Source organism: Anser cygnoides, chromosome 15 (assembly GCF_040182565.1).
Source record: "Anser cygnoides isolate HZ-2024a breed goose chromosome 15, Taihu_goose_T2T_genome, whole genome shotgun sequence".
Taxonomy (NCBI): domain Eukaryota; kingdom Metazoa; phylum Chordata; class Aves; order Anseriformes; family Anatidae; genus Anser; species Anser cygnoides.
In genome coordinates this window covers 8167199-8192153 of record NC_089887.1, presented here as the reverse complement: position 1 = coordinate 8192153, position 24955 = coordinate 8167199, and the positions used below count along the sequence as shown (strand labels likewise).

General features: G+C 39.0%; 1 protein-coding gene across 2 annotated transcripts in view; it reads left to right on the top strand.

Moving 5' to 3' along the window:
• Positions 1-23724, top strand: part of MOSMO (modulator of smoothened) — a 28632-nt gene extending 4908 nt beyond the window's left edge. Inside the window, exons 2-8 of one of the 2 annotated variants that reach the window (XR_010825073.1) lie at positions 2173-2241; positions 9604-9692; positions 14258-14470; positions 15316-15422; positions 17299-17394; positions 18664-18712; positions 23076-23216. Coding sequence is in view for 1 of the 2 variants with exons in the window: in XM_048068303.2 (XP_047924260.1) it covers positions 14258-14470; positions 23076-23260 (398 nt within the window). In the remaining variant the exon portion in view is untranslated. Of the gene's footprint in view, positions 1-2172; positions 2242-9603; positions 9693-14257; positions 14471-15315; positions 15423-17298; positions 17395-18663; positions 18713-23075 lie in introns of both variants that reach the window. The other variant, XM_048068303.2, reaches the window with a different exon arrangement.
• Positions 23725-24955: the final 1231 nt, after the last annotated feature.

Genomic DNA, 24955 nt, shown 5'->3' with positions numbered 1-24955 from the left:
CTGCTCTGTGGAGGAACTGTACCACAGAGCAATTACTGTGCTGTGTGCTGAAGTAGATAATGTTTTGTTTTCTTTGATTTATGTATAACTGACTTTTCAGAAGGGTTCTGGTGATTGTCTGTTAAATACCTCGCAATATACTCAAGCCACAACATGCTTCTTCCATGTGTTAACAGAAAATGATGTGGCGTGATAGGAAGTAATTCTTTGAAATGCCTTTTTTTTCTGTTTCTTTTGCACCATACCACGCAGTCACTGTGACAGGAGATGTTATATGCCCTTCCACTGACTTGTTTGGAATGTGTGCTGCGAATATGTAAGAATGCTCTGATACAGAGAATGAAGAGTTACATGCTGTCATGGCTTAGAAAGAGGCAACTACTGCAAAGCAATCTGCAAAGCCATTGTGAACATCAGAGGTGTTTGAAGTCAGGTTCTTGAATACAACTTCCAATAATACACTTCCCTTTAGGTGCCCCAGGTGTGTGAGCAGGCAGGCAGAGGTGGTGCTCTGTGGTAAGCTGCTGATCTGGGCAGTGAGGGAATCAGGACCTGCCTTAAGATGTAGGCACCAGTGCTTGCAGTTTAGAGATGCTGCCAGTGCCTCTAAAAACAACCAACAAAACTGAATAAGAACTGGTAAGGCCTGGTAAAGAATGTAGAGACCAAGTGGTCTGAAGACAAGAGCAGTCTGTTAGAAGATGTGTCTCCGTCGGGAGTGCAGTGCTGTCCTTAACATTTCCATTCCATTTCATGACTAGATGTTTTTCAAGTGGATGTTAAAATCTGACAAAGCAGAGGGCTTGAATTGTGTTTGGGTTCTGCAACTGACCAGGCCTTAGGGCACGAGAAAAATTAATAGTAAGGCATTGTTGTAATGAATTAAGTTTGTGCTTGCTCAACATTTAAACATATGGAACTGTTTTATGTGTAGGAAGAATCTCCTGAAAGAGAGCTGTGTCAGCCTGGTTATTTGAGCTTGCCAGGGCAGGCATGAGAGGTCTGGTTGGTTTTGTCCATAGAGGAACTGATGTTTTACATTTGCATTTTAACAAATACAAATTAACTCTGCGTGTTAGGTGAATGTTTTGTTTTCTCAGTAGTGTCTGAACATACAAAACTGCTAGTTTGTGTCACCAAATCCTGTGGAATTCCTCAGTCTCTAGTACTGAAAAATTAGGTAAGAAACATAATTTGTAGAGTACAGATCTGGGATCCAGTAACATGTATTTTCCTTTCAAATCTAGCAGCTGGCATGACTGACTTTGGATGTTGGAAAGTTGTCATGGTCGTGCTGCAATTCTTTCGTCAGTAAACCAGAGCTGGTATTCTTTATCTCAGAAATGCCTGTGAGCACTATCAGCAAAGCTTTGATTCTTGTTGTACCACAAAATAAGGATTTAAAACTGTTTGAAAACTAAAAAATGGAATCCTGTTAAAGACTTAGGCTTATTAAAAACACTTGTATCATTTAGTTCCCAGCCAGCACTTACATGTGAGTAGCATTATGTAAACTCAATTTGTACTTCTGCCAAAGCAAAGAAGATCAGTAGGTCAAACTTTTAAGCCTGACCTACATTTTTAATATGTATCTCACAAGCTCAACTTTTTCCATCCTCTTTTTTTTTTTTTAATAGTCTTGAAACAAAGTAGAGAGAACTAACTTTTCTTGCCTGTTTGTAGTATGGTATTCAGGATTTACATCTTATGGAGGAGTTCTTCTCCACTTGGTTCTAGTATCCTTTTCCAGAATTTGTTGACATCTGCATAATTCAGAAAAAAATGTAACCAGAGTAATTCATGGATAAGGAAGAGTATTAACCTTTGTAGAGGTTAAGTGCTGCTTTCTGCTTTAGAATTAAATAGAAAATGACGTTTGTAGTATGGTGGAACAAATACAATATGGAGGCTGTTTTTATTTCTTGTACAAAGTAATATGGGAGTGATATATTATTATAAATTAACAGTTTATGGAACTTCAGATTTTAAAATCAATTTATTATTGCTTAATTAAAAGTTCTTATTGTAATTTACAGTGCCTACAAATTAATGGACATAGTCTCTTTTTATTGGGGACTATATGCAGGGGGAAAAAATTTCTATGGTAACTTTGCTGCAGTCCCCTTTTGTGTACTCCAGCTGCCCTTCTCAATCTCACTTTTCTTCCCCAAGCCTCTGACTGATGGAGGTATACACATCTGAAAAAACTGGAGATATGGCCAAGAAGAGGATCTGTGCAGGGTACGTGTCTGTTTTAAGGAGAGGGAAGACATGCTAGAGCATTGGAGTGGCAAAACACTTAAATTTACCTAATTCCATATAAATCGATATGGAATTAAGCTGTAGGTTAGATCCTTTCTCAAGGTGAAGCTCTTGGCTTCTTCCTATTTTATTGCATTTGATTTCCTATTTATGCGTTATCATGTTTGTATATGTTTTTTAAATCTTGTAAGTAGAATTGATTGCAAGAGGTTGGGCTTTCTCGGGTACCTTAGGGAGCATGGTCGGATGGTTTGTCTGCTGGGCAAGCTAATCAAATATGAAGCACTAGCCACACTGAAACACTAGTCAGAGGTTCAGAATTCCAGAGTGTGTAGAGTTGCTTCCTCTCTTTGAGCAAGACATAGTCTATTATGTCCACATCCTTGGGATGAACTGAAATGTTCCCTTGTGTTGGCATCTAAAGCCTCCCAGGGATTTACTGCAATATTAGAGGCCATCGTTTCCTATCTGTGCAATGTCGTGTGATAAGCAACAGTTGGCTGCTACCCAAGAGCCTCACGGTAGGTGCAGTTCTGTGCTGGAATTTCCAAAGCACTTTGGGATTATTAAGGATGACAGTCTCTCAAGGTATAATGGCTAATAATCCACTTAAGTTTAAATATTTTTCCAGTTGAATACATCTCACATTATGCCTTGAACTTGACCGCAAGCAATTCTCTGTGTGGATACTGGGGCACTACATTAGTAGGGCTGAGCTGTCTCTGAACTCGGTGTTTCCAAAAAAACTAATCAATTACGGTGTTCTTAGGCAGTAAAGTCAAGTTGTTTACCTTTGTAGTGCTCGTCATGGAGTTGACTTCCCTGTTTATAGCATTCTTATCCCTGTGTTTTCTGTTTTGTTGCTCTCCAGTCATTGCCCACGTTTTCTTCTTGCCTGGTTTCCTCTTCTCTTGCTGTGACTGCTTCCAGCTCTTGGCAGCCTATGATACACAAGAAGTGTAGATTATTTTAAGAAAGAAAATGCAGAAATTTCAGTGGAAGCACTTGTAATGGAAACCAAATGACCAGTGTGGCCTTCACTCCTGAGACAAAGCGAGTTCCCCTCCTGACAGTGTGTCAGAAGACCAGGGGTCTTTCATTCTCATATGTGACACTGCAGGGCTCAGCTTTGCACTTGGCTTAAACTAATGGAGTGACCATCAAGGAATAGTGGTTTGTGGGAAGTGAATTGACAGAATCTGTCCTGTAAGTTCAGTAAGAACTGAAAGATGTCTGTTTTCAAAATGGCGTTACACCAGCTGATGTTTAATGGCTATATCTACAGGTCAGAACCACAGTTATCCTCCTGGACTGCCATAAAGTTAGCTGTTCTGTTATGTCTTGGAAAGAAGCTGTTGCTGTTTTTGTGAAAATAAACTGTGCACTTCAACATGCATCCTCCTAAAAGAGGAAATCTAAGTTATTTTTAAGTCTAAGTTATTTCTAATCTACTTCATGGGTTCAGGAGCATGAGGCTTGCACACTTGCAGCAAGATTTGTTCCTCAAGAATTTCTGAAAATCCTTCACAAGTAGCAAATAGGGTTTTAGAGCAACAGAAGTGATACTACTGGAACATCATACTGGATAGCTGGAACATCGACAATAATTTTAGTTTCCTACAATGGATAACTTTTAGATAGATAATCAGTAAGATCTGCAGGTTCTTCATAACCTTGCAGAACCTTGTGGCATAGGATTATACTTTAATGTTACGGCATAAGTGAAAGTAATGTATGGATAGTCCCAAGAAACACTGAGGCTTGAGAACGGAAAAAGTAGTACTGGACGTCTTAAAAAAATATTATGAAGCAAAGTTTATGAAAAAAGGAGTGATTCCATTTTTGAAAGGGAGCCCCTCCACAAAACTGGTCACCTTAGCAACTTTATGCTAGAAAAACTAAGTGACATTCTTGTTTTTACAGACTTGTGCACTTTTGTTTCTTGATTTAATTTCTGTTGATGACAAAGAGTAGACTTGGGGACACTGTTTACTTATGGCATTAACTATGGATCTGGCTTTGAAGCTTGCCTGCTTTCCTACCACTATCATCCTGCTCCCCAGTTATATAATTCAGTTGTATTTTAAGGAGTAGTTATGGTATCGGAATAATAAAGAATGGGATAAGTTGGTTGTCTAGTGTTCTTCAGAACTTCTTTGCTGCGAAAACATCAAAACAATTGTTTTGAATCTAGGTTATTTTTACACTTTTCTAACTGATGACACACATGTTAATGTTATTTAGATATTTCAATGAAATGGTTTGTTTTCTGCAGTAATAATCTTTGTAAACATCTGAAATGAGATGGACTCTGATCTCCTTGATAGGCACAGCAAGTGTACAAGGGGGAACAATTTTATCCGTAACTTCATCAGTGTGAACTTAACATGTCAAACATGCAGCCTTTAATTGTGACGTCCTTATACCAAATGCAAGTGAAGACAATGAAAATGAGAGGTTGTCACGGACCTCAAGCTTCCTGAAAGCTGACTTTCGCACAGAAAGCGACTTGTTTGACTTGCAAATATTTTTTTAGCTTGCATCCCCAAAGCTTTTACTGTTTTGTTCAGTCTTCTCTGTAGAGAATAGAGATATTCTAAATTGCAGCATTCAGAGCTACCTTCTTCATTTTTTCCAAAGCATACACAGCAACCAACTTTATTCCCACAGTCTGTGGTAGTGGAAGTGTCAGCTCCAAAATTGCCACAGTGGAGGAATCTGATCTCTGTTCTTACACAGGAGAAAATGCCCTGCAGCTTCTGTGCCTGTTAATGCAAGGAGTTTTGTAGGCGTAGCATGCTGTGGGGGAAGAGAAGCCACAAGGGTGAAGGAAAACCTTTTTTTCCTTAGGTTGAATTCCATTCTGAAACTAATCATGCACCTAAATTCATATGTTAATGATGTAGTTCTTCATTGCAAAAACTCACGTGGGAAGAAGCATGTTTCACTTTGTTTTTTAAACCCACACTTAATTCAGTTTTAAAACCATGTAACGAGATTGTGCGGGAAACCTGGAAAGATCAAATGGCCAAAGATTTCTAATGTGGTCTCATAAAATCTTCAGTGGAATACTATTGGATCATTCAGCAATTACAAAAAGCACCCTGAAGCTTAATACATGAAAAATGTGAAATAGAGGTGAAAAGGGTGAAATAGAGTAAAAGTTAGAAGCAGTAGCTGCTCTTTTACAAACAGAAGTCTGTTGACACATGCCCAGTATAATCTGAACTAAATGCTCTGTAAGTGTGTGTTTGGTAAGATGAAGTTAATGATAAAGACAGAGCATTTCTTGCCTGCTTACATTGAATCTAAAATTAGAGAGGCTTCTGTTTCAGAATGTCAGCGTAACAACTGTATAAACATATGTGAGCAGATAGGCTTTTTGGAGCACAATATAATATCTGATTGCTTTTTAAGAATAGTCCCACTTGTTCAGAAGGGACTGAGCCCTGCTGTTCAGAGGCTCACATTTTATCTCAGTCAGGTGCAAGGTGAACTGTTCAGAAGTAGTCTGTCTTCTCTTATTCTATCCAAGAAAGTCTCCAGGCTCTTCCAGTCTATATTTGTAGATGCTGATTTGTGATAAGGGAGTGTTATCACCACACAGACAACACGTGCGAATTGCCTAAATAATCCAGCCTTAAATTCAGCAGGTTTCTAAAACAAGGACTTCCCATAGGAAAATGGATAAAGAAAAATATAACTATGGGGTATAGTTATATATATATATATATATATATATATATAGTAGGGATATCGGGATATATATATATAGTTATAGTATGGGATAAATTCTGCCTATGCTTCCTGCCTTCCTGTTCTCCATTGTTTTTAATGTTTCTGTTGTGATGGGAGCAATGAGGAAATGCCTAAAATTGAGAATTATTACTACAAAAGAAGCATTTTTTTTATTTGCCTGAGAAGTTAAAGCTACCCTTTAAATTAGGAGAGTTTAAAATGCTAATCAGCTAGAAAACTGCGGGCTGTCCTTGAGGATAGATTGTATGGACTTAAGTTGTGTGTCAGTCTGTCTTTCAGCACGAGGCTGTACTCACAGAGAATAAATTCTTCATTGGAGATATTCTTTGTTGGACCTGTAACCTCTGAGGAGCAGACACCTAAAATTTGCAAATAAGTTTTAACACCTCTCTTTTCACCTTACACCACTGGGAGGCTTGTCAGACCATGCAAGAGCCAGACCAGTGGGTGTTCTCAGAGCTTGTCTGACAAGAGCTGAGATCAGCAGCAGCTATGGCTGACAGGAAAATGATCCTTTTTCCTCCCAACTTTGATTTCTTAAAATGTGCGGTATTGAGTGCAGGGCCAGAACTTGAATTTTCATCCTCCCCTTGGATGCCCTTGTCACAAGGCCAGTGAAATTGCTTTAGGTTGCGAACAGGAAGTTTGACAGATGTTCCTCCTCCTTGAATAAAGAAAGAAAGAACAACAGGATGCTTTACTTGGTGTGATTTGCTGGTGGTGGTACATCTGGCCTGATCCACTTGGACATCTGAGCCCACAAGTCAAATGACTTGGTGAAATGGTACTTCAAGATGTGCAGAAGGAGTTGAAAGCGGACAGTCCTGATACCCAGTTGTTGCCAACCCACGAACAGATCGGTGTAAGACACCAGTGTGGGAGGTGATCCCCTAGGAAGTGCCGATTGGGAACTTCAGTGCTCTCGCTGGCTGTGGTGCTGCCCCGTGGCCAGCTGGTGCTGCCGTTACTGAGCCAGCCCGGCCACCGCCTGCTGCTGGCTCCTGTAGGTGCTGGCCGGCCTCGGGGAGCCCCCAGCTCAGCCGCCTGCCCGTGCCACTTCAGAGGGCTCTGAGGAGGCTGGGTAGGACTGCGTGGTGCACGGGAGGAGAAGGATTGCGTTACAGGCCAAATATAACGCTCTTCAAAAGCACAGAAGCTCATCAGATGCTAAACGGCAGAACAGCTGTAGGTGTCACAGCTTCTGGCTTTCTACTGAACATATGGCATAAAACTAGCAGAGCTGACTGGGAAAAACACTTAAATATTGACACTGCCTTTGATCTTTTTTTTAGGCACAATTTTGTCAAATTTGAGTAGCTCTATTTTGGTTGAGGGAAGACTGAAAATAACTATAGATTTCGTTTAATTTTTTCTTTTTAAGTTAAAACCTTAAGCTTTTTGTTGATTTGTTTTAAAACAAAGCAAGGTATTTTTGCCAGGCCCTTGCCACTTGAGAAACTCAAGATTCTAGTCCTCACTGACAACTGTGTCCTATTGTGCAAATGCTTATAGTGTCAACAAACAACCAGAAGGATGCAACTTATTAGAGATCCTGTTTACCAACATTTAATTAATGCTGTATTCCAAAGTAGCAAAGAATACCTTTGGCATGGGCAGATTTCTTGGCTCTGATATGTGAGAACGCTCAGAGCCTTTGTTATGTCCTCAGGAGAGTTGTTCCTGTGTTGTTGCCTGAGGATAACTCTTTCAATGTGTGGTGGTCCATCTCGTTGTTGTTGGGTTTTGTTGTTGTTTTTTTTTAAAGGAAATAATAATAAAAAACGCCTGGCATTGAAAGCCTTGGATGTTGGAATTCGGAAATAAACTTACTGCTTATTGGTCCAAATGTCTGCAATTTAAACACCACTTAAACTCCTATATCGTAACGATTTTCATCTGCAATAATAAATTTCTCTAATACTACTAAGTCATAAGTCATCTTCCCCAATATACGGCCCCTATTTTTTTTCTCTCTGGGGGTGGTGGGAGGGAGGGAAAAGGCTGTTTTTTGTGGAAGGGGGATTTGGTTTGAATTAGGCGTCATACAAATACTGAATTGAAAACTTTTGAGACAATTCAGGCACCAGATGGTCTTCAGCAGCAAGGCTGCTTGATAAACCATGACCCTTTAACGTTGACTAGATCTTTAAAATGAGAATTCTTCTGTTTAAAAGTCATTAAACTTTGGATTTCTAAAGAATGTCAAAAATGGTACCTAATAAGTTAAGTTGTCTGGGTATTGGATTGTTAAATAGAATTCAATTAATAGGTTCATCACAGCTAGTAAACTGAAGCTAGGGAAGTTACCTCATCTATTATTGCCAATATGTGTGGTTTTTCGTAAGAGAGTTTCTGACAAAGGAACACCTTATGTATCTCTAGTGCAATAAGAATAGTGCGTTTCAAAGTTGGTTTGAGAAGTAAAGAACATTCTGAGTTCAGAGAAGGGGATAAATGGAGTAGAAGAGAAATAGCAGCTTATATAATGTACCTTGCAATGTTGACTTGCTCTTAAAAGATTCAGTCTAGGTAAAGCAAGGACTTTGCAAGTAAATCTAGGTCTTTATTAAAACTGATCTTTCAACATTGTAAAAAATACTTTTTAGATGTGGGTTTTGAACCAATAAATATCTATGGGACATATCAAATGACCAGAAGCAAGGTCAAATTATAAAATAATACTGGTCTGCTTCAAAATGATCAACTCTTAAAACTTTTCTTCCAAGGTTAGCATAACTGTTACATAATTCAAGAGACGGAGTCAAAAACCTAAGATCTGGCATACAAAGTACAGAAATGATAACTCATAATCCATTGTGTTTTGCACTCCTCTGTATTCTGTGCATTTGCAGTTAATCCTCTGTTGTTCTTTTAACCCTTTCTCTAAATCATCCTTTAACATTCATAAATCTTATTTTAGTGAGTCAGAACTTGGTTACTTCTTATCTACTAACTGAACAACACAGTGGATCATCTGCAGTAAAAGAATCAATCTGTCATACCACAGAGCGAATACAGGATTTGCATGGTAACCTTGAAGTTATTTTAGTGGTGTAAGTGCTAAACAGCATCTCTTCAAACTATGCCCCATTCCTCACAAGAGAAGTAATTATTTATGTAGCAGATGTGGTTTTCTCATACTTAATTGGAAATTGGCACTTGATCCTATTCTTATATTTGATCCTTATACAATACCCTTTATAGTTATTTAGGTAATCCAGATACTGTCCTACAACAATGACTTAAGCAAAGAAGTGTAGAAAAAGGTGTTATTCCATTTAGAGTTAAGAGTTTAAGAGTTATTCCATTTAGAGTTTAGCTGCAGTTAATTGTGTGTGTACGGTGATTTACAAATGCTCCAACATGACAAAATTTCCATTGCAGGAAAATGATTTTGGTACGTAAGACTGGGAAACATCCCACTTAAAAAAAAAAAAAAAGGGGGGGGGGTGGGAAATGCAGAATTCTTTGAATTACTTTGGGGGGAAAGAAATCTTCTTGGAAATACTTCCTCCTTGTTTGCTGTTACGGGCAGTTGTGTTGGAACCATTCTTACCTTATTCTGTTGTTTGTTCCTCTCAGGAATTCCTCGGCTATGCTTCGCTCACTTTGAAAACGTTCACCTGTCAGAGAGGCTTGGTTGCAGGCAAGGAGCAGCAGACATGTTAAAGGCAAGATGGCCAAAGTCAACTTGATGGTTAACCTGAACTTGATACAGGGAATTAGTTTGCGATGAACAAATCGCTGCATTCTCTTTAGACTTTTCAAGTTTCCGCTTGGATCAAGTAGTGAGCTGCATCTGTGCTTAGACAGCTGCAGTCTGTTCCTCCACTTCGGTAGACCTGGCCCCTTTTCCATTCAAGTTTATTAATTGGACAGATCTTAGAAACTTTCCAAGAATAATTTCATTTCCTCCTGTCCCGGTCTGTGGCCCAGTTAAGTTGCAGGAAATGGCTTAACTGAGCTGCCCTTATTTTACATGTCATTGTCTGGCATGTGACTGTTACCTAACCAGCAGCTATGAATGTTTTAGTGTGCCCAAATAACGTAGCTCCATGTACTGTGCTTATTACTAAAACATAAAACATTTCAGTGTCCTTGCCACATTGGCAGTGCTCTAAGATTTACATCTCCAGCGGCTCATTAGGAGCCCTGTAAACTATGTTCTTTGCTTAGCAAAGATGACGTAACAAATCTACTGTACGCTAAAAAGAAGTTTGAGCAGAAATCGTCAGGCAGATGCAACTGGGGTTTCTAGCAGAAGCACTCCATCTCATCAGGACTGCAAGGGAGGGAGGGCAGGTGGGTGGGCTGTTGTGGAGCAATTGACTGTTTTAACTTCCTCAGTAGGCGTATTTGTCCATAATACTAATTTAATGTTAGTAATAAGCATGTTGCTTAGGATGTGGTTAATATATGGAAGGTAAAAGTGAGGAATCTGTTGTCAGGGAATATAAAAGGTTGCAGATGCATTTAAACCCAAGGAACAGTGTTATCTCTAAAACAAGGGGAAAGAGTATTTGCAAGTGGGGGAAGTGCAGGGGACAGGCAGGTGTCCCAAGCATTATGAGGAAAAGCAGTTCTGAGGATTTGTGCTTTGTATGTTCGTGTGACAGTGTAGCTGCTGAGCTCTGACTTATCAATGTTTGAGCCCCACCTCGTTCACTGCATCATGCTTTTATCATATTAATTGATTCTTGTGCCACAGTTAGCTCTGCAGGTCACTGGCACCTCTGCTGTGTCCATGTGGCATGCTTGATCCTGCACATTCTGGCAATCAAACAATAGATAAACAGCAAACATCTGAACAGCTGCTATTATGCCCCTGCTTTCCAGACATGGTTTCGCTGTGCCACTGTTAATAATTCAGAAGTGATGGAGAGGTGGGGGAGTGAAAGGGCTGCAGCAATCTTTGTTTCTCCCCGCAGTGTGTGCTTCCTCCTTGGTGGCTCTGTAGTTACCACGGAAACAGGAGAGGGATGGCAAAGCATCGGCAGGGCTGCCATGGGACTCGGGGGTCTGCTCAGTGCAGCGGCACATCTGCTCGAATGGGAAAGCCTAGGGCTTGCCTGCCCTTGGTGGGGTGCCTTCTCCCCCCTCTGTCTCTCTGTGGTTTTGTGAAACTTAATTATAAAATAGATGATGCTCCCAAATTTTAGTGCATTTGTTAAATAGCCTTTTTATTAGTGATCCTGCTAAGAGAAAAAAAAAAAAAGCAGTGTCAGAATAAGCGTTACTGGAGGAGTAAGGTAAGGTAGTGTGGGAATGTGATCATGAAATCTCTCACTGGTATAATGTGGAGTCCTGATTATGATCAGACTCACTGTTGGAAGGCGGTTTCACGTGTCTGAAGCACCCTGGTACTTTAGGGAATAGATTTACTGGAAAAGACTAAGGACCACTTCACATACATTTGCTCAATTCAGCATCCTCTGCTTTGATCAAGGCTGAGCCTCATTTTTAGTAATTCTGAGTGCATATACTAATCACTCCTTGCACTGGCTGTACTGAGGTGCACAGTGCTGGTCTGGGAAGCTACGGAGGGGGAGGACGTGATGTGACGGGAGGGGAGCCGCCCTCAGCATGCCCACGCTGTCCTCCTAGCTCACTGCAGGTCTGGGGCTTTGGAGGATGGGCAGGCATACTAACTCTGCTGCACGTGTTTTAGGGCTGTAGAGTGTATCTGGTTAAGCTGCTTAATCTACTAGCATTATTTCTGCTGTTTGTTTTACTGCTGCGTGTGGTGCTTAGATTTTCAGCAGTTATGCTGGCATTATTCTGAAGGAAGGACTAAAAGCCCCTTTTTCCTAGGGGTAAGATTGGAACTTGATGACCGGCTTGAGACGGACTATTGGGCTGTTCTCTAACTGCAGGCAGGAGGAGACTGTCCAATATAGTATTCTCTGTCCCTCCTTTCAGTGGTAAATCAGATAAGAGTAACCAAGATTTTCTACACCTAGATATATCATTGGCAGCTGCCTAGCAACTGTTTGCTTGCCGGCTTTAGAGCAGGACCTACATAATCAAATACCACGTAAACCCACTCTTCTGTAGAGTTTTATGGCAAGTAAATACTCCTTTTACACACCAAAGAAAAGTCTTATTTATGGAATCAAATTTTATGTCTGTGTAGGTATGAATATGCCCAGCAGAATAATCCTGGCTGGCATGTATGAGGTTCTGCGGCCTCAAGCGTTCATTCATTCTGTACCTGCTCTTCTTTTGAAGTCTGCATTCAACAGGAGATCTGTCACTGGGAGCAAGCTATGAGGTTTAACTTCGTGCTTCCTCAGTTTATGTGAGATAACCCGGTATTGTGAACTTAATCTTGAACTTGAAATTTATGAGTGAGGTTGTTTCTCCTAGTTACCTTTATGGAACCTTTAGAAATAGTTCACAAACCTTTTCTTACCCTCATTCGACCTCCAAAGAGTCTGTAGGCTTAGGGTTCAAAGCCTTAGCACTGTTGCTTTCGTCAAAGTTAAAAATGCATTCAATTATTGTCTCTGAATTCAGGAAATATTTGAGCTCATGATGTAATTTTTACACTTTTAAAAGTTATTCTTTAGTTTAGAACTTCAGTTTAGACAGAACTGACTTTTGCTATAAAGGCAGCAAAATTGATGTTAAATCCTATTCTTGCAGAGCGACTGGGATTAGTTTATTGTTCTGTCATGCTGCAGTGAATAGCCTCTTTATCCCCAAGCTACTTAGTGTTTTGTATGAGGTTCTGCAATATGTGTGTGTTTCAGGGAGCTTGACTATCAAGGACACATGCACATCTCCCTTCTGCCCTGGCAGCTGATGTAAAATGAAAACATGGCAGGCTGCAAAAAAGGAACTGAGAAGCCCTGCATGCAAAACTAGTATACAGGCATGTGGGCTGTGCAAGTCTGCTTGTGTAATTCTAGCTGAGTTCTGATTAATCCTGGTGTGCAGCCATGGTACGATTGCTGTATATCTGGAGTAGAAAATGCCAGTTTTGCAGTAGTGGGTTTTGTAACTGACACATTTTTAAGGATTTTACTCAAACTTTTACTCAAGATGAAAATACATCTCTGAATCTTTCAGTGAATCTTTCATTTTTTCTGAGTTGCACACTCTATTTTTAAGTAAATAATGTTATAGTTGACCTGTTTAAAATAATTTGTGGAGGAAGGTGTTGACTCTAATGCTATCCATTGATGACTTTAATTTAGATAAAGGACAATTGTGATTATTTAAGGAAGTAGGTCAGAAGAAAAATTGTGAAGAATTGAGAAATATAGGACTTAAGTGTTGCAGGAAGAAATAGATTTTAACCTTACATGTTAATGTTGCATTAAAATTTTCCAGGTAAAGAACTTCAGTATTAAAGCTTACTAAAAGCTGCTTTATGTATTAGTCTCAGATGCACTGAAATAGATACTAACTCAGATTTACTTGGATCTAATAGAAAACATCTGATTTTTCTGTCACTTGCAGAGTTCTGCTTGTCATGATATGTCTTAGGCTCAGCCTGTTGGTTGCATTCCAGTTTGCTACTGTAAGAGTCAACTACAATTTTAAAATGATTTGGTTGTTTTTTTCCTCTGGTGGACTGTGACAAAACAATACAGTTCCTGTACCAGTCTCGTTCTTTTCCTAGGATCTCTTTGGCTAGTAGTATAGATATCCCAGGTGGTGTGTGTTGTAACTCTTGTTAGCTAACAAAAGAATTGACCTAAGTCAATTGACTCTTAGACAGTTATTGTCAAGAAGTGGATTATTTGGAAAACATTCTTAAAATCTTCATGTGAACTAAATGGAGATTCTACTGCAAGACTTTGAGGATTAAAGCTGTGTTTACAGATGAGAGAAAAAGGCATTAGACTGAGACCTGTTAGGGGGGCTGCATCCTGTTTTATCAGATTATAAAAGTATTTTTTCTTCCAAAGATGAGGGAACTCTACACCTCCACTACCATTTTAGCTGATAGTGGTAGGCTTCATAGGAGTGCTTTATCCCTTTGATTAGACCTCGACTGCCACTCAAGAACCAGCTTGTACAGCCTGTAGCCATCTCACTTCAATTTGTGCAAAGGTTTGATGAAAGAACATGAAGATAGATGTCCCTCCTATCCTCTGTCTTTGAAAGGCTTATTAGGGCTCATCAAAGAATCCCTTATACCTAGACAAATCTGAGATTCAATTTGCAGCTGAGCGCCCCTCAGAGAGGATTTTGAAAGTTTACTTGCCTCTCTGCTATGTATTTTCAGGTGCTCTCACAGTTGGCCTTGTGCGACAGTGTCAAACCATCCATGGACGTGACAGGACCTGTATTCCTCCACGGCTGCCTCCTGAGTGGGTCACTACGTTATTTTTCATCATTATGGGAATCATTTCACTAACTGTCACATGTGGTTTGCTGGTGGCTTCCCACTGGCGAAGAGAAGCTACTAAATATGCCCGCTGGATAGCTTTCACTGGAAGTAAGTGACCTCAACTACACAGTTGACCTGTACACAGGATAAACTGGTGGAGTCTAAAATAACGCTGTTGTCAGGGAACAATGTGTAGGGTTCCTACTATATAAAACGTTCTTTCTCTTCAAATACCACATCTGAGAGAAAAAAGAAATTCTTCAAAAATTGAGGGATTGATAATTGAGAGGGATTAATAGCCTGTTGGCCCAAGGTGAGATTAAAGGAAGGCGTTGCATTCCCTGATCCCTTTACCTTCCTTGAGGAGTGCCGTTAATTGGCTGAAGAAAATGAGCAGAGGTGGAAGAGGTCAGTCCCAGGTTGTGTCTTCCCCATACCCATATCTCCAGTCTTACTCCTAGCAAAATGGAATGACTGGAAATTCCCTCTGCTAGGTAGAGAAAGCAGTTGATGCATCTGAGACTTAGTAGAGTCTGAAATCCATTCCTATTTCAGGTATCTCATGAATACCTCATTCAGGGTTGATGCTGGTTCAGTCCTGCTTGATGCTCACAACAGGTTTTTTATTCGGAATATCTGCATCCTAATTGGCTATGCAGGAGGGTTGCCCACTGCAGAGCATCTGCTGTGCTTCACAGCACTGAGACTTTTTCTTCCTGTGACCCGCAGCAGTGCTTTAGTAGAGGGACTAGTACCAGTGTTTTTCTGCCTCCCTTGGTTCTGCTCTGCATGAGTACTGGCATAATTCCTCCCAGCACAGGCTGAGCCTCCTCTAGCAGCCCTGTGTTTCTGCACGGGGAAACATGCTGTGGCTACTTCAGTGCAAATGAAAAATAGTTGTAACAAGTAAGGGGAGTAACTTTCAAACTTCCTTTTCTTGGTGTGTGTTACAGGCTTATGCCAACTGTGAAATGGTGCCTTAATGGTGGGGATGACAGCATGAAAAAACTGGAAACCTGAGGGCTTTTAAATTGACTTGAATTATGACATACCACTAAAGGTAGTGTGAACACTAACTGGAAGATGCAAGTTTGTGGTTTACACAGACATAAATAAGGTTTAATGGAACTCTATGACATCTAATATGAATGAGATTGAAGTTTGTTTGGGGGAGGGAATAATGTAAAAAGGCGCTGAGCTTCAACAGAGGCACTTTGCTGAGGCACTTGTACAGTCAAAGCCGTCCTTCTGACAACTTTGCTACATAGCATATTAAATTGGTAGTGCAGCTTTTGCAGACAGTGGAGCTGTTGAAATGCTGTATTCATTGTGATTGACTTTTATTTTCAAGTGAATGACTAAAATAGACATGAGTATTACTGAATATTACAGCCCAACTTTTCTAGTTGCCATAGTATATCTATACATATTTCATGTGTATCTGATGTATGCAGGGAGGGTTTGAGCTCAAAATGCTATGTAAGATTAAAATGCTTACAGTGAGCTAAAGTCAAAGCTTGTTTTATGGCATGTTTTTTTTTTTTAGTACTATATGTTGGTTTATTTACTGAGTTTTTTTCTTTAATTCACAACTTGCATTTTGGGCTTTACATACTTTAGTGTTTTAAAATATCTCCATTAATCAAAATCTTGCATCTTTAGCTTTCTATAGCTTTGCGTGGTTCAGCTGAAAATTCTGGTAACCTAAAGCTCTTTTTTTCTGTAGATTCCTTCGGGCTTGCAACTGGTCCATTATTAAGGTCTAAATATAGAAGGACCTGCACTTGTCTTTGTTATGTTTAATAATGAAGCATATTAACTTTTTTCTCTTGCAACTCAGAATTTCTTATAATTCTATTAAGATATGACTGTGTTGCTGAAATTCAACATCTTTGATATTCATCTCCAATACGTACAACTCTGTGACCTTTGTGTTCCTGTTAACAATGATGATGGGAAATTGTATTGCTTGACTCACTTGTAAGAAAAGTCACTTTGGGAAAAGAAGTGAATGGAAGGCAGAGTTCTTTATTTTTCAGGAGGTAGACAAGAACAAATTCTCTGGTTCATTGAATGGCAACACAAATTAGTTTTGTAGATTTTTTAGTATTTGTAGATTGGTATTAGGCAACATGTGGACTTGTGGAATTAACTTGGACTACAATGAACAGGTCCTTCCTGTGAAGTGCCAGAGTACTGTGTTATGAAAAGATGGGTAACTCAGTAGAAGGGGGTAGAGAAAACTTCATAATTGTATTACATCTCTTCTGCAGGTGATTTCAAGACTCCACAGCTCAGTACAGGCAATTAGTAGATATTCTTGCAGAACTTTCTGAACATGACATAGGATGTGCTGTCTTAGGTGGCAGCAAAGTTTGCTGGGGTTGCTAAAGGCCGCTCTGGGACTGGCAGCTCTGTTCTCTTCAAATGCAAGGGGGGTCTAAATTAAATCATGTAACAGCAAAGGAATCCTTTTGCTCAGCCCTTTCCTTGCAACTCTGCCAGTAGCAAGGAGGGCCTGCTAAGAGGTCAGTCTTGCCCAGTTCATGCTGGAATTTGACCCTGATGGGTTGAGTCAGTTTGTTTCCAGATCCAGCGTAAATACCCTTCTGTTCAAGGGGGTGGAATGCTATCCAGAAGAGTGATGAGAGTCTCACTCTTATTCCTGGATAACTATCTGAAATAACCTCTCTTTTTGAGGAAGAGGATGAAGACCTCCCTTGCAGAAGAGAAAAGTCTTGGAAGCGCAGCTCCCTGTAGCTGTTTAACAACATTGTGCAGGGAAAGAGAAGCTTCCTGATTTCTTTGTCTTGATTTTGTAATAATCATGTGAAAGACCCTAAGGGACTATTTGATGTTTTTCTCAATTGATCGAAGTCTGTAGAGTAAACTGGTGCAAACATCCTCAGCGCTTCGTTCCTTTGCTCACTTTACAGAGCACAGTATGATAATTCAGGGAAGAAGAGTCCAGGTCATAAACTAGTGCTGGTTGCTTGGCATGCCTATACCAACCCCTTCAAAGAGAAGCAAAGGTAGGATAGAGTTTTTCTGCTACAACTAAAAGATTAAGATAGTATTAGATTGATTTTGGACATTGTTTTGGATTGTGGTGACTTTATCCGGGCTGTTGGTATCACCTTTTATTGCAGTCTGATTTTCACTTTCATTTTTTACCCAAGTTATGGCTGTAGATGGGATCTATAGGTTCTTGGGTGACTCTTCACACACATCCCTCTGTATTCAGCAGTTTGTTGGCACTACTGATTATGGCAGAGAAGCCTGCTTGCTTTTATTTTTGTATCCAGCAAAGGTCACAGAGGAATAGCTCTCCTGAAGTAAGAATCAGAGCCTTTTTCCTCAGCGAAAAACTGTTTCTCTCCTTGATTTCTTAATCATATTGAGAAATTAGGCTTGGAGAAAAGTTAACCATATTATGTACCTTATCTTTGCTGGAATTTTTGCTTGTAGTCTTGTCATCTTGGATAACACACTTTTCAACAGTGCATCTACTAAATATGAATTATTGCCAAGTGATCTTGTCTGCCTTAGCTAAGGGACATGCAAAGGACAAAATTTTAATTTTTATTTCATGTATATGCTTTCCTGTATACACTTTTAAAGGGATGCACCTGAGAGTATTTACTAGCACAGCATTTGCATCCTTCCTCAGCCATTGGTGACTTTACTATGTAGAAACTTGTCCTTCAGGCTTCTCTGCAAACTGTCTTTGCAGACAGAAGAGAGATTTCAGTCTTCCAGATCACGCTGCACGAGTGACAAAAGTCTTCTAAAGGCAAATGCAAAAGTTTTCCTATGCTTCCTGTAGAGAAGAGTCTTGCAAAAATCATAGTATTCCTACTGATGTGATAGGTATTGTCACCCTGGGCATAGACACTGTCAGAACTATTGTTGTTCTCTGAGTCCCATTAACTGTAGTGCTGAATTCATGCAATGTAATGAAGAGTAGATTCCTTCTTGGTGTTCATTTCTGTACTGCCCAGGTCTTTGTGTGCTTCCTCAATAAAAGAGGAGTTGCAGACTCACAGCTGTGCCTCATCTGTTGATGGCAACCAAAGATCTGTCAGCTATTCATTGCATGGTATCACTTACCTGTTGCTCAAGTGTGAGCTGTTACCATCCCAGCTTCTGTACTGCTTCATCACTAATTCTGCCCTGTGACAGGGAGGCATAAGTTGGTAGCAGGCAAGAAACCTGGCTTTGGTATTGTTCCATGTATCTCTGAAACTACTCCTTTCTTGCTAGTCCTGCTTCAAATTAATCTAAATCCCTTTCCTTTACAGGTCATTATGCCATCTTCTGTTTTAGAAGATAGGATGTGGCGAACCTATGGTAAATCTTTAAAGCTGTAATTCTTGTGGTCCTTGGGACAGATACTGTTAAGATCTATAATTAGGAACTGTATCCAGAGCTTATCCTCTGCGGAGGCCACCTATATGCTATTCTGTATATTATAACAATCTTGAATGTTGCAGGAATTCGTAGAATAGCCTACAAGGTCTGTTTACATCTTAAACAAATTCAGGTCTCTACCATCTGCTACAGCTAGAAAAGGAACTAATTCTGTTACCACCACTGAAGTGTAGGTGCTTCTCTGAGATATATCAAGGGAAAAGATGCTGAATAGAAAATCATAATTCTACCTTTTTTTCTAGCAGTTACCAGAGAGTCTGTTACTCATTTGTATGAGGATTTACATGTTCATGAGTGTAACGGACTTGATTTTTGGAATGCAAGTAGAAACACAGTAGGACAATCACATTCTTAACTAGTATTAGCTATCTTGCAAATACTTGTTCCTGGTGTTTCTGAGTGAATAAAGGGCTTCTTGGGTTACAAAGGATTTGTACAAGCTGCTGCTTTCTATGTTATGCATCTCAAAATAGACAAGCAGGTAGTACCATGCTCTCCTAAAGACTAGTCTATAGCCTTTTCCTTCTTTCAATACACTTTATTCTGGATTCTTTGAAGTTACTGTCACTGGATGCTCAAAACAATTTCAAGCTTAAGAATTAAAGGATCTAGACCTTTTTTGACAGACAACATTCAGAAGCAGACTAGAAATTGTGTTCTGTTACCTAAATATTTTTGTTAATAGCAACTGTAATGATTGTGTCTTTTTCTGCAAACTTTCCCTGAAATCATAAGTACATACTCCTGAGGAAGAAGTTCTTTATGGGTTGCTGGAGATTTTGCTGGAAATTCGCTGAGCTGATACGACCAGATTTGGAAAGCTACATTTGTGTCACAGCTCTAGCCAGCAATTCGCATTCTAGAAGAATATATACACTAAGTTAACTCAGTGCTTCCTTTCTTGGATTTTGTCTCTTTTTAATTAATTAATCACGCATTTTTTCTTAATATGTCAATTTTTTGAGATGATAACTTAGACTTCCTAATCTGACAGACTTTGAAATCTGTTTTTCAGTAGATTAAAAATTCTTAGACCATGCTAAGGAAAATTGCTTGGAAACCCTTGCAGCAGAACATGTGCACTGTTATTTGGAAGAAAAAAGACTGCTGGTTACTTCTGTAACAAACATTTGAAGCGTGTATGTGCATTAGCATTCTTCACAGTCTGCATTTGCAGAATTTATTTTTTCTCCTCTTGCAAACTGAGGGAGGGCTGAGGTACCTGCCTATTCTGTCCTCCCACAAGAACATGAGATACTGGGCAAATTTTTGGCTTGGCAGTACAATGCCAGTAACAGGTCTCGGACCTGGAAGTGCTGGTGGGTGCAGGTATGTACAATGCACCTCAAAGAACAATTGGTCAGTAGGGGAGAGAATAAAGATATATTCTTCAGCCTTATCCATGACGCCATCAGAACTTTTTCAGCTATGTAGTTCTTGAAAGTAACAAAGGAGACTTAATCCTGGAAGTGGAGGTGGCTGTTTCAGAATCATAAAGCTATTTCCTATAAGTGCATTTTTGTTAAAAATCTAATAGAAGTTTGGTAAATAACTGGAATGCTCCTCAGGGACAAACTGGATGTAATAGAAAACATGCTGAGTTATGATAATGTGACTCATCCTCAGAGTATTGTTGAAACTGTTACTAATTATGTGTTGCATTAATAAGTATGCATTATCAACCACTGTTTTCTGGACCACTTACACACAGAGCTCTTCTGTGCTTACACAAATCTGCTCAAGAAACATGTACCCGATCTTTCTCTCCTCAGATGGACCATTTACTGGTTAAGATACAATTAAAAAAGAGGAAACAATCTTTTAAGGATTTGATTGTGTTGTATGGAATTATGTGGACCAATAAAATAGATAAAAACTTTTAGATTAATGTTTAACGTGTGTAATGTTTAATGTCTGGTTTCTGGTTCTTTGATTTTGTTTTAACAGATGGTCTAATGTGGTAGCACTGAGCAAGAATTCAGTAACTATGCAGTTGCCAGATTAGTTTGTGCTCTTTTTCTTCCATAATCCGCTGGCGTAGTTATATTAAAAGCAAGTCACAAGCTCCCTCTAGTGGAACGTGTATATACATATTACTTAGTTTATTTTTATTTACTAAAATACTTACTGGGGAATAAATAAGTAAGCAGAGAGGCTGATTCTTGTGTTGGCAGCATTCAACTCAAGGTATTGTGTAAGCTGCTTCATGTTTAGGAATGCAAGGATCAGCTGAAAGTCTGATGTGCATCATGTGATGAAACTGGCCTTTTGGTTCATATCCATAATTCTTCATGGACATTTCTTGAATTCAGATTCTTCATGCCCATAACTAGTCTCTTCTACAGAGCATGAGAATTTTTCCTCAAAGCTGAGACCTGTGCTATGCAAATTGCAAGAACTAAGCATTAAGATGTGACATACATAAAGACAAGCAGTTGATCTTGAATAAACATGGAGTTGATAAAGTTTTTAGTATGGGCATGTAACATTGTAAAGCTGGAAAGACAGGAGCACATGTATTTAGGCAGGAAGAAGAGTAATGAAGTTGCTTGACAAACTATTAAGTCTGCTCTAACCCATCATCTCTGCATTTGGAAAGAATAGAGACTGTCCTGGTAAGGACAGATGAGCTGCTGAATTTAAGGTACCTTTTGGAAACAAAAAGATCTGGAGTACTGCTGACTTGCACAGGAGCCAGTAATTAAGGTTGTGGCTATTACTAGTATGTTTTTTTTGTTTGTTTTAAATTGTTGCTTGTTTGAATTGCAGGAAGCCCAAGTAGGGAACAGCACCCCTAGAGTTCGTTGTCTTAGTGGTAGAGAAGAGAGTACTGACAAGGACAGCACCTGTGTTTCTTATTAACAAATAAAAAGCAGCAGTCTGTTAAGTGAGAGGAAACTCAGTGAACTAGTATGTAGTGTGCATTATTGAGAACTGAGAGATGTTTGTGTGAGCTGTGCATCATATGGGATGGTGGGATGAGTATGTATATAGTTGGTGGGACGTGCCCTTAGACGTAATTTATATTTGGTTGAATGAGTATTGGGATACCATGTTCCACTCACAACAAATGTTTGAAATAAAGTTGAAATATATATAAATGAAATAACAGTAAGGCACTAGACATTGACTTAACTAGTGGAAAAAAAATCTGTTGTGCTAATACTGATTTAAAAACAAAAAAGTAACTAATGCTATATTCGTGAATATGCAATCAAACCAACTTAAAAGCTAATCCTTTTTCTTGTGAAGAGTCTCTTCTCTCTTAGAGAAGTCATTCCCTTGGTTGAGGCTGTACAACCCTGCATTTTGCTATGTTCAAATTAAGTAAGATTATTTATCCAGAGGCGTCTTGTAGGAACACTGGAGTTCTCATCTGGGAAAGATTACAACGCTGGATATCCTTTACTGGGTTTGATCAGAGTACTGAAGTGTGCTGTGAGAAGCGTTGGTCACTTAATATCTGAAGGCCTGTGAAATCCGTAGTGTAATTCTAATGAATGGCTTTAATAGGGGTTCTGTTTTTTGTATATCTACACAGAGTCAGTTGTAAACATGAACCATGTACCTAAGTCCAACTATTCAAGTGAAATAAGTGTCATTGCTTGGTTCTCTAAGTTCATGGAGTCTGAACTTGAAGTTTCTTGCTAAGAAGCTTAGATTAAATTGAATCAGAAAACTTTCTTTGAACTCCAATGGAAAATCTTAAGGATATATGAATGTTTCCTTAAGAAATGAAATAAATTTAGGAAACTGCTGTATTTAAATCTAAAAGAAACCATAATGACAATGTTTTCTATTTTTAACAAAGCTTGGATAGAAAAAGATTTTGGAAGAATGGGAGACAGCAACTATAGTTGGAAAAAGACAAGTGATTAAAAAATGAGTTTCTTCAATGTTGAATGTTAGTTTATCTTGACTTCGGGGGAGGAAATGGCTAAAATAATTAGAAGGAGTAATGAACTTCGTGATTAGACTCATGGGTGGTGGTAGAAGTACATCCTCTAAATTTATTTATTTAAAGAGTTCATGATCCAGTGAGCAAGGCTGAAATTACTGTTAAAATGGGGATCTTTTAGTCTGTCTTCGGGATAGATAATGGATCTTTTAAAAGCAAGGTAGAGCACACTCAGTCATTTCAAGCAAGTTATGTATAGGAATATCTCAGCTCTTAGGCTTGGTCAGAATACTTGGCTTGCTTTCCTATACTGCTCTATGGATTTGTAAATATTTTGACTCTTCTGAGTCACAGCAGTGACTGTCTTTTTCTTTTTCTTTGCAGTGATTCTATTCTGTATGGCAGCCCTAATATTTCCAATTGGATTTTACATCAATGAAGTTGGAGGTCAACCATATAAATTACCCAATAATACAGTGGTTGGGTCTTCGTATGTACTGTTTGTCTTATCCATTTTCTTTACAATAGTTGGACTTCTATTTGCTGGCAAAGTTTGTTTACCTGGCTGATGAATGTCTGGACTGTGGGACTTTATTTTGGAAAAGAGACACAGAACTGCATTCTCGGGAGGATGCCTAGATATGACTATTAAACACTTACTGAAAAAGGAATGCTTTGACTTATTCTCACTATGCACTTTGGATTGAAAAAAGGAGAGCCTTTCCCATAACCAAATACAGACAACGTTGACTAATCTCCTGAGCATATTTAATGCAGTCAGGTCTGCACTGTGATAGGAACTAGTGAAGAATGCTTTACACTGAGAAGCATAATGCCCCGTCTTACTGTACTGTTCCCATTTTTAACGTCTAATGATTCAGAAGTCAAAGTATTTATGAACTTTGTTGTAGACCAGAGGGTTGCAGAGGAATTCAAGTGAGGCTGGCCTCACTGATTAGGAGATTAGTATTTTACATCCTTCTTCTAATGCGCAAAGCCTTTGGCACCAATATGGATCGATCTTGCATTACTGCACCAAGAAGCCAATAGATCAATTGTTCTCCAAAACATATGTAACAGCAAGAAGACGTACATCCCCTCCTCCCCCATAAGCTCTAGAAAAACACTAAGGAACATTTCAGAGGGGGATTTCTTCCTTATATTTATATAAATATATATATAAATATATATATATTTTGCTGATGCAGTATACAGTGTGTGTGTGTATGTGTGGGTGTGTATATACATATATATATGTATATATACACAAATGGTTTCTGGAAAAGAACTCAGAACGCTTTGCTAGCAAAACACTGTGGTGTGCAAAACTAGAACTCAATAGAAAAAAAGCCATTTCTCTGAAGGCCACATAGCTGAGAGTCTTCAGTTTACCTCATTCTTTGTAGCAGCCCTTGATTTTAACAGTTTTTGTAATAGGTACAAATGATCCCATGCCTTTCTAGGTGCAATTTTAAGTTAAGCTAAAGTTCTTTTTATGGTAATTTATTTGTATATGAGGGTAGAAGGTGAGATCATGTCATACCTTAAAGTTAAAATCCTAATTTGGGGAAACTGACACTATTTAAATTATTAGCAACTGTTGTATAGAAAGTCTCTTTTTCTACTACATTGTTATTATTGATATTCATATGAGTTCAAGCACTGCAGTTTACAGCAGAGATAAGCATTTCTCTAGCACATGTAAAATGCAGTGTTTAAAGTAATGCAAACGCTATTTCACTGCAAAGATGGATGAACTTATTCACCTTTACTAAAAAAAGCAGTATAATTGTTTAAATGGTATATGCCTTATTCACTGAAGTAGTTATAAATGTGGATTTAAGGACCATCCAAATCTGAAGTATTCCTCACGAAAAGCAGTTTTACTTTCCAGCACGGCTCCATAGGTATTGTCATAATTTACTACTCAATCTAAACTTGCAGAAAGTAAATTTTTTCTTGGTGTCCCAGGAAAGCTGCCTGCACTATCTATATTCATTTTCCAGTTAGCCCAAGGTTTTATCTGAGGTCCATTATGACAGCAAACAAAAAATTGTACGTTTCAAGTTCTGTTTTGTGGAGCTTGTTTGAACTGCATTAATAGGCACTTTTAAAAATGTTATTGAAATAATCAGAAGCTTCCGAAATAATCACTTATCTTCAGACACTTAAGCTGATAAGACAGTTTGCACAATTCTTTGAAACTCTGTGCCATTCAAATCCTACAGGACTCTGGTCCTCTTACTTCTCCCTGATTCTGCTGA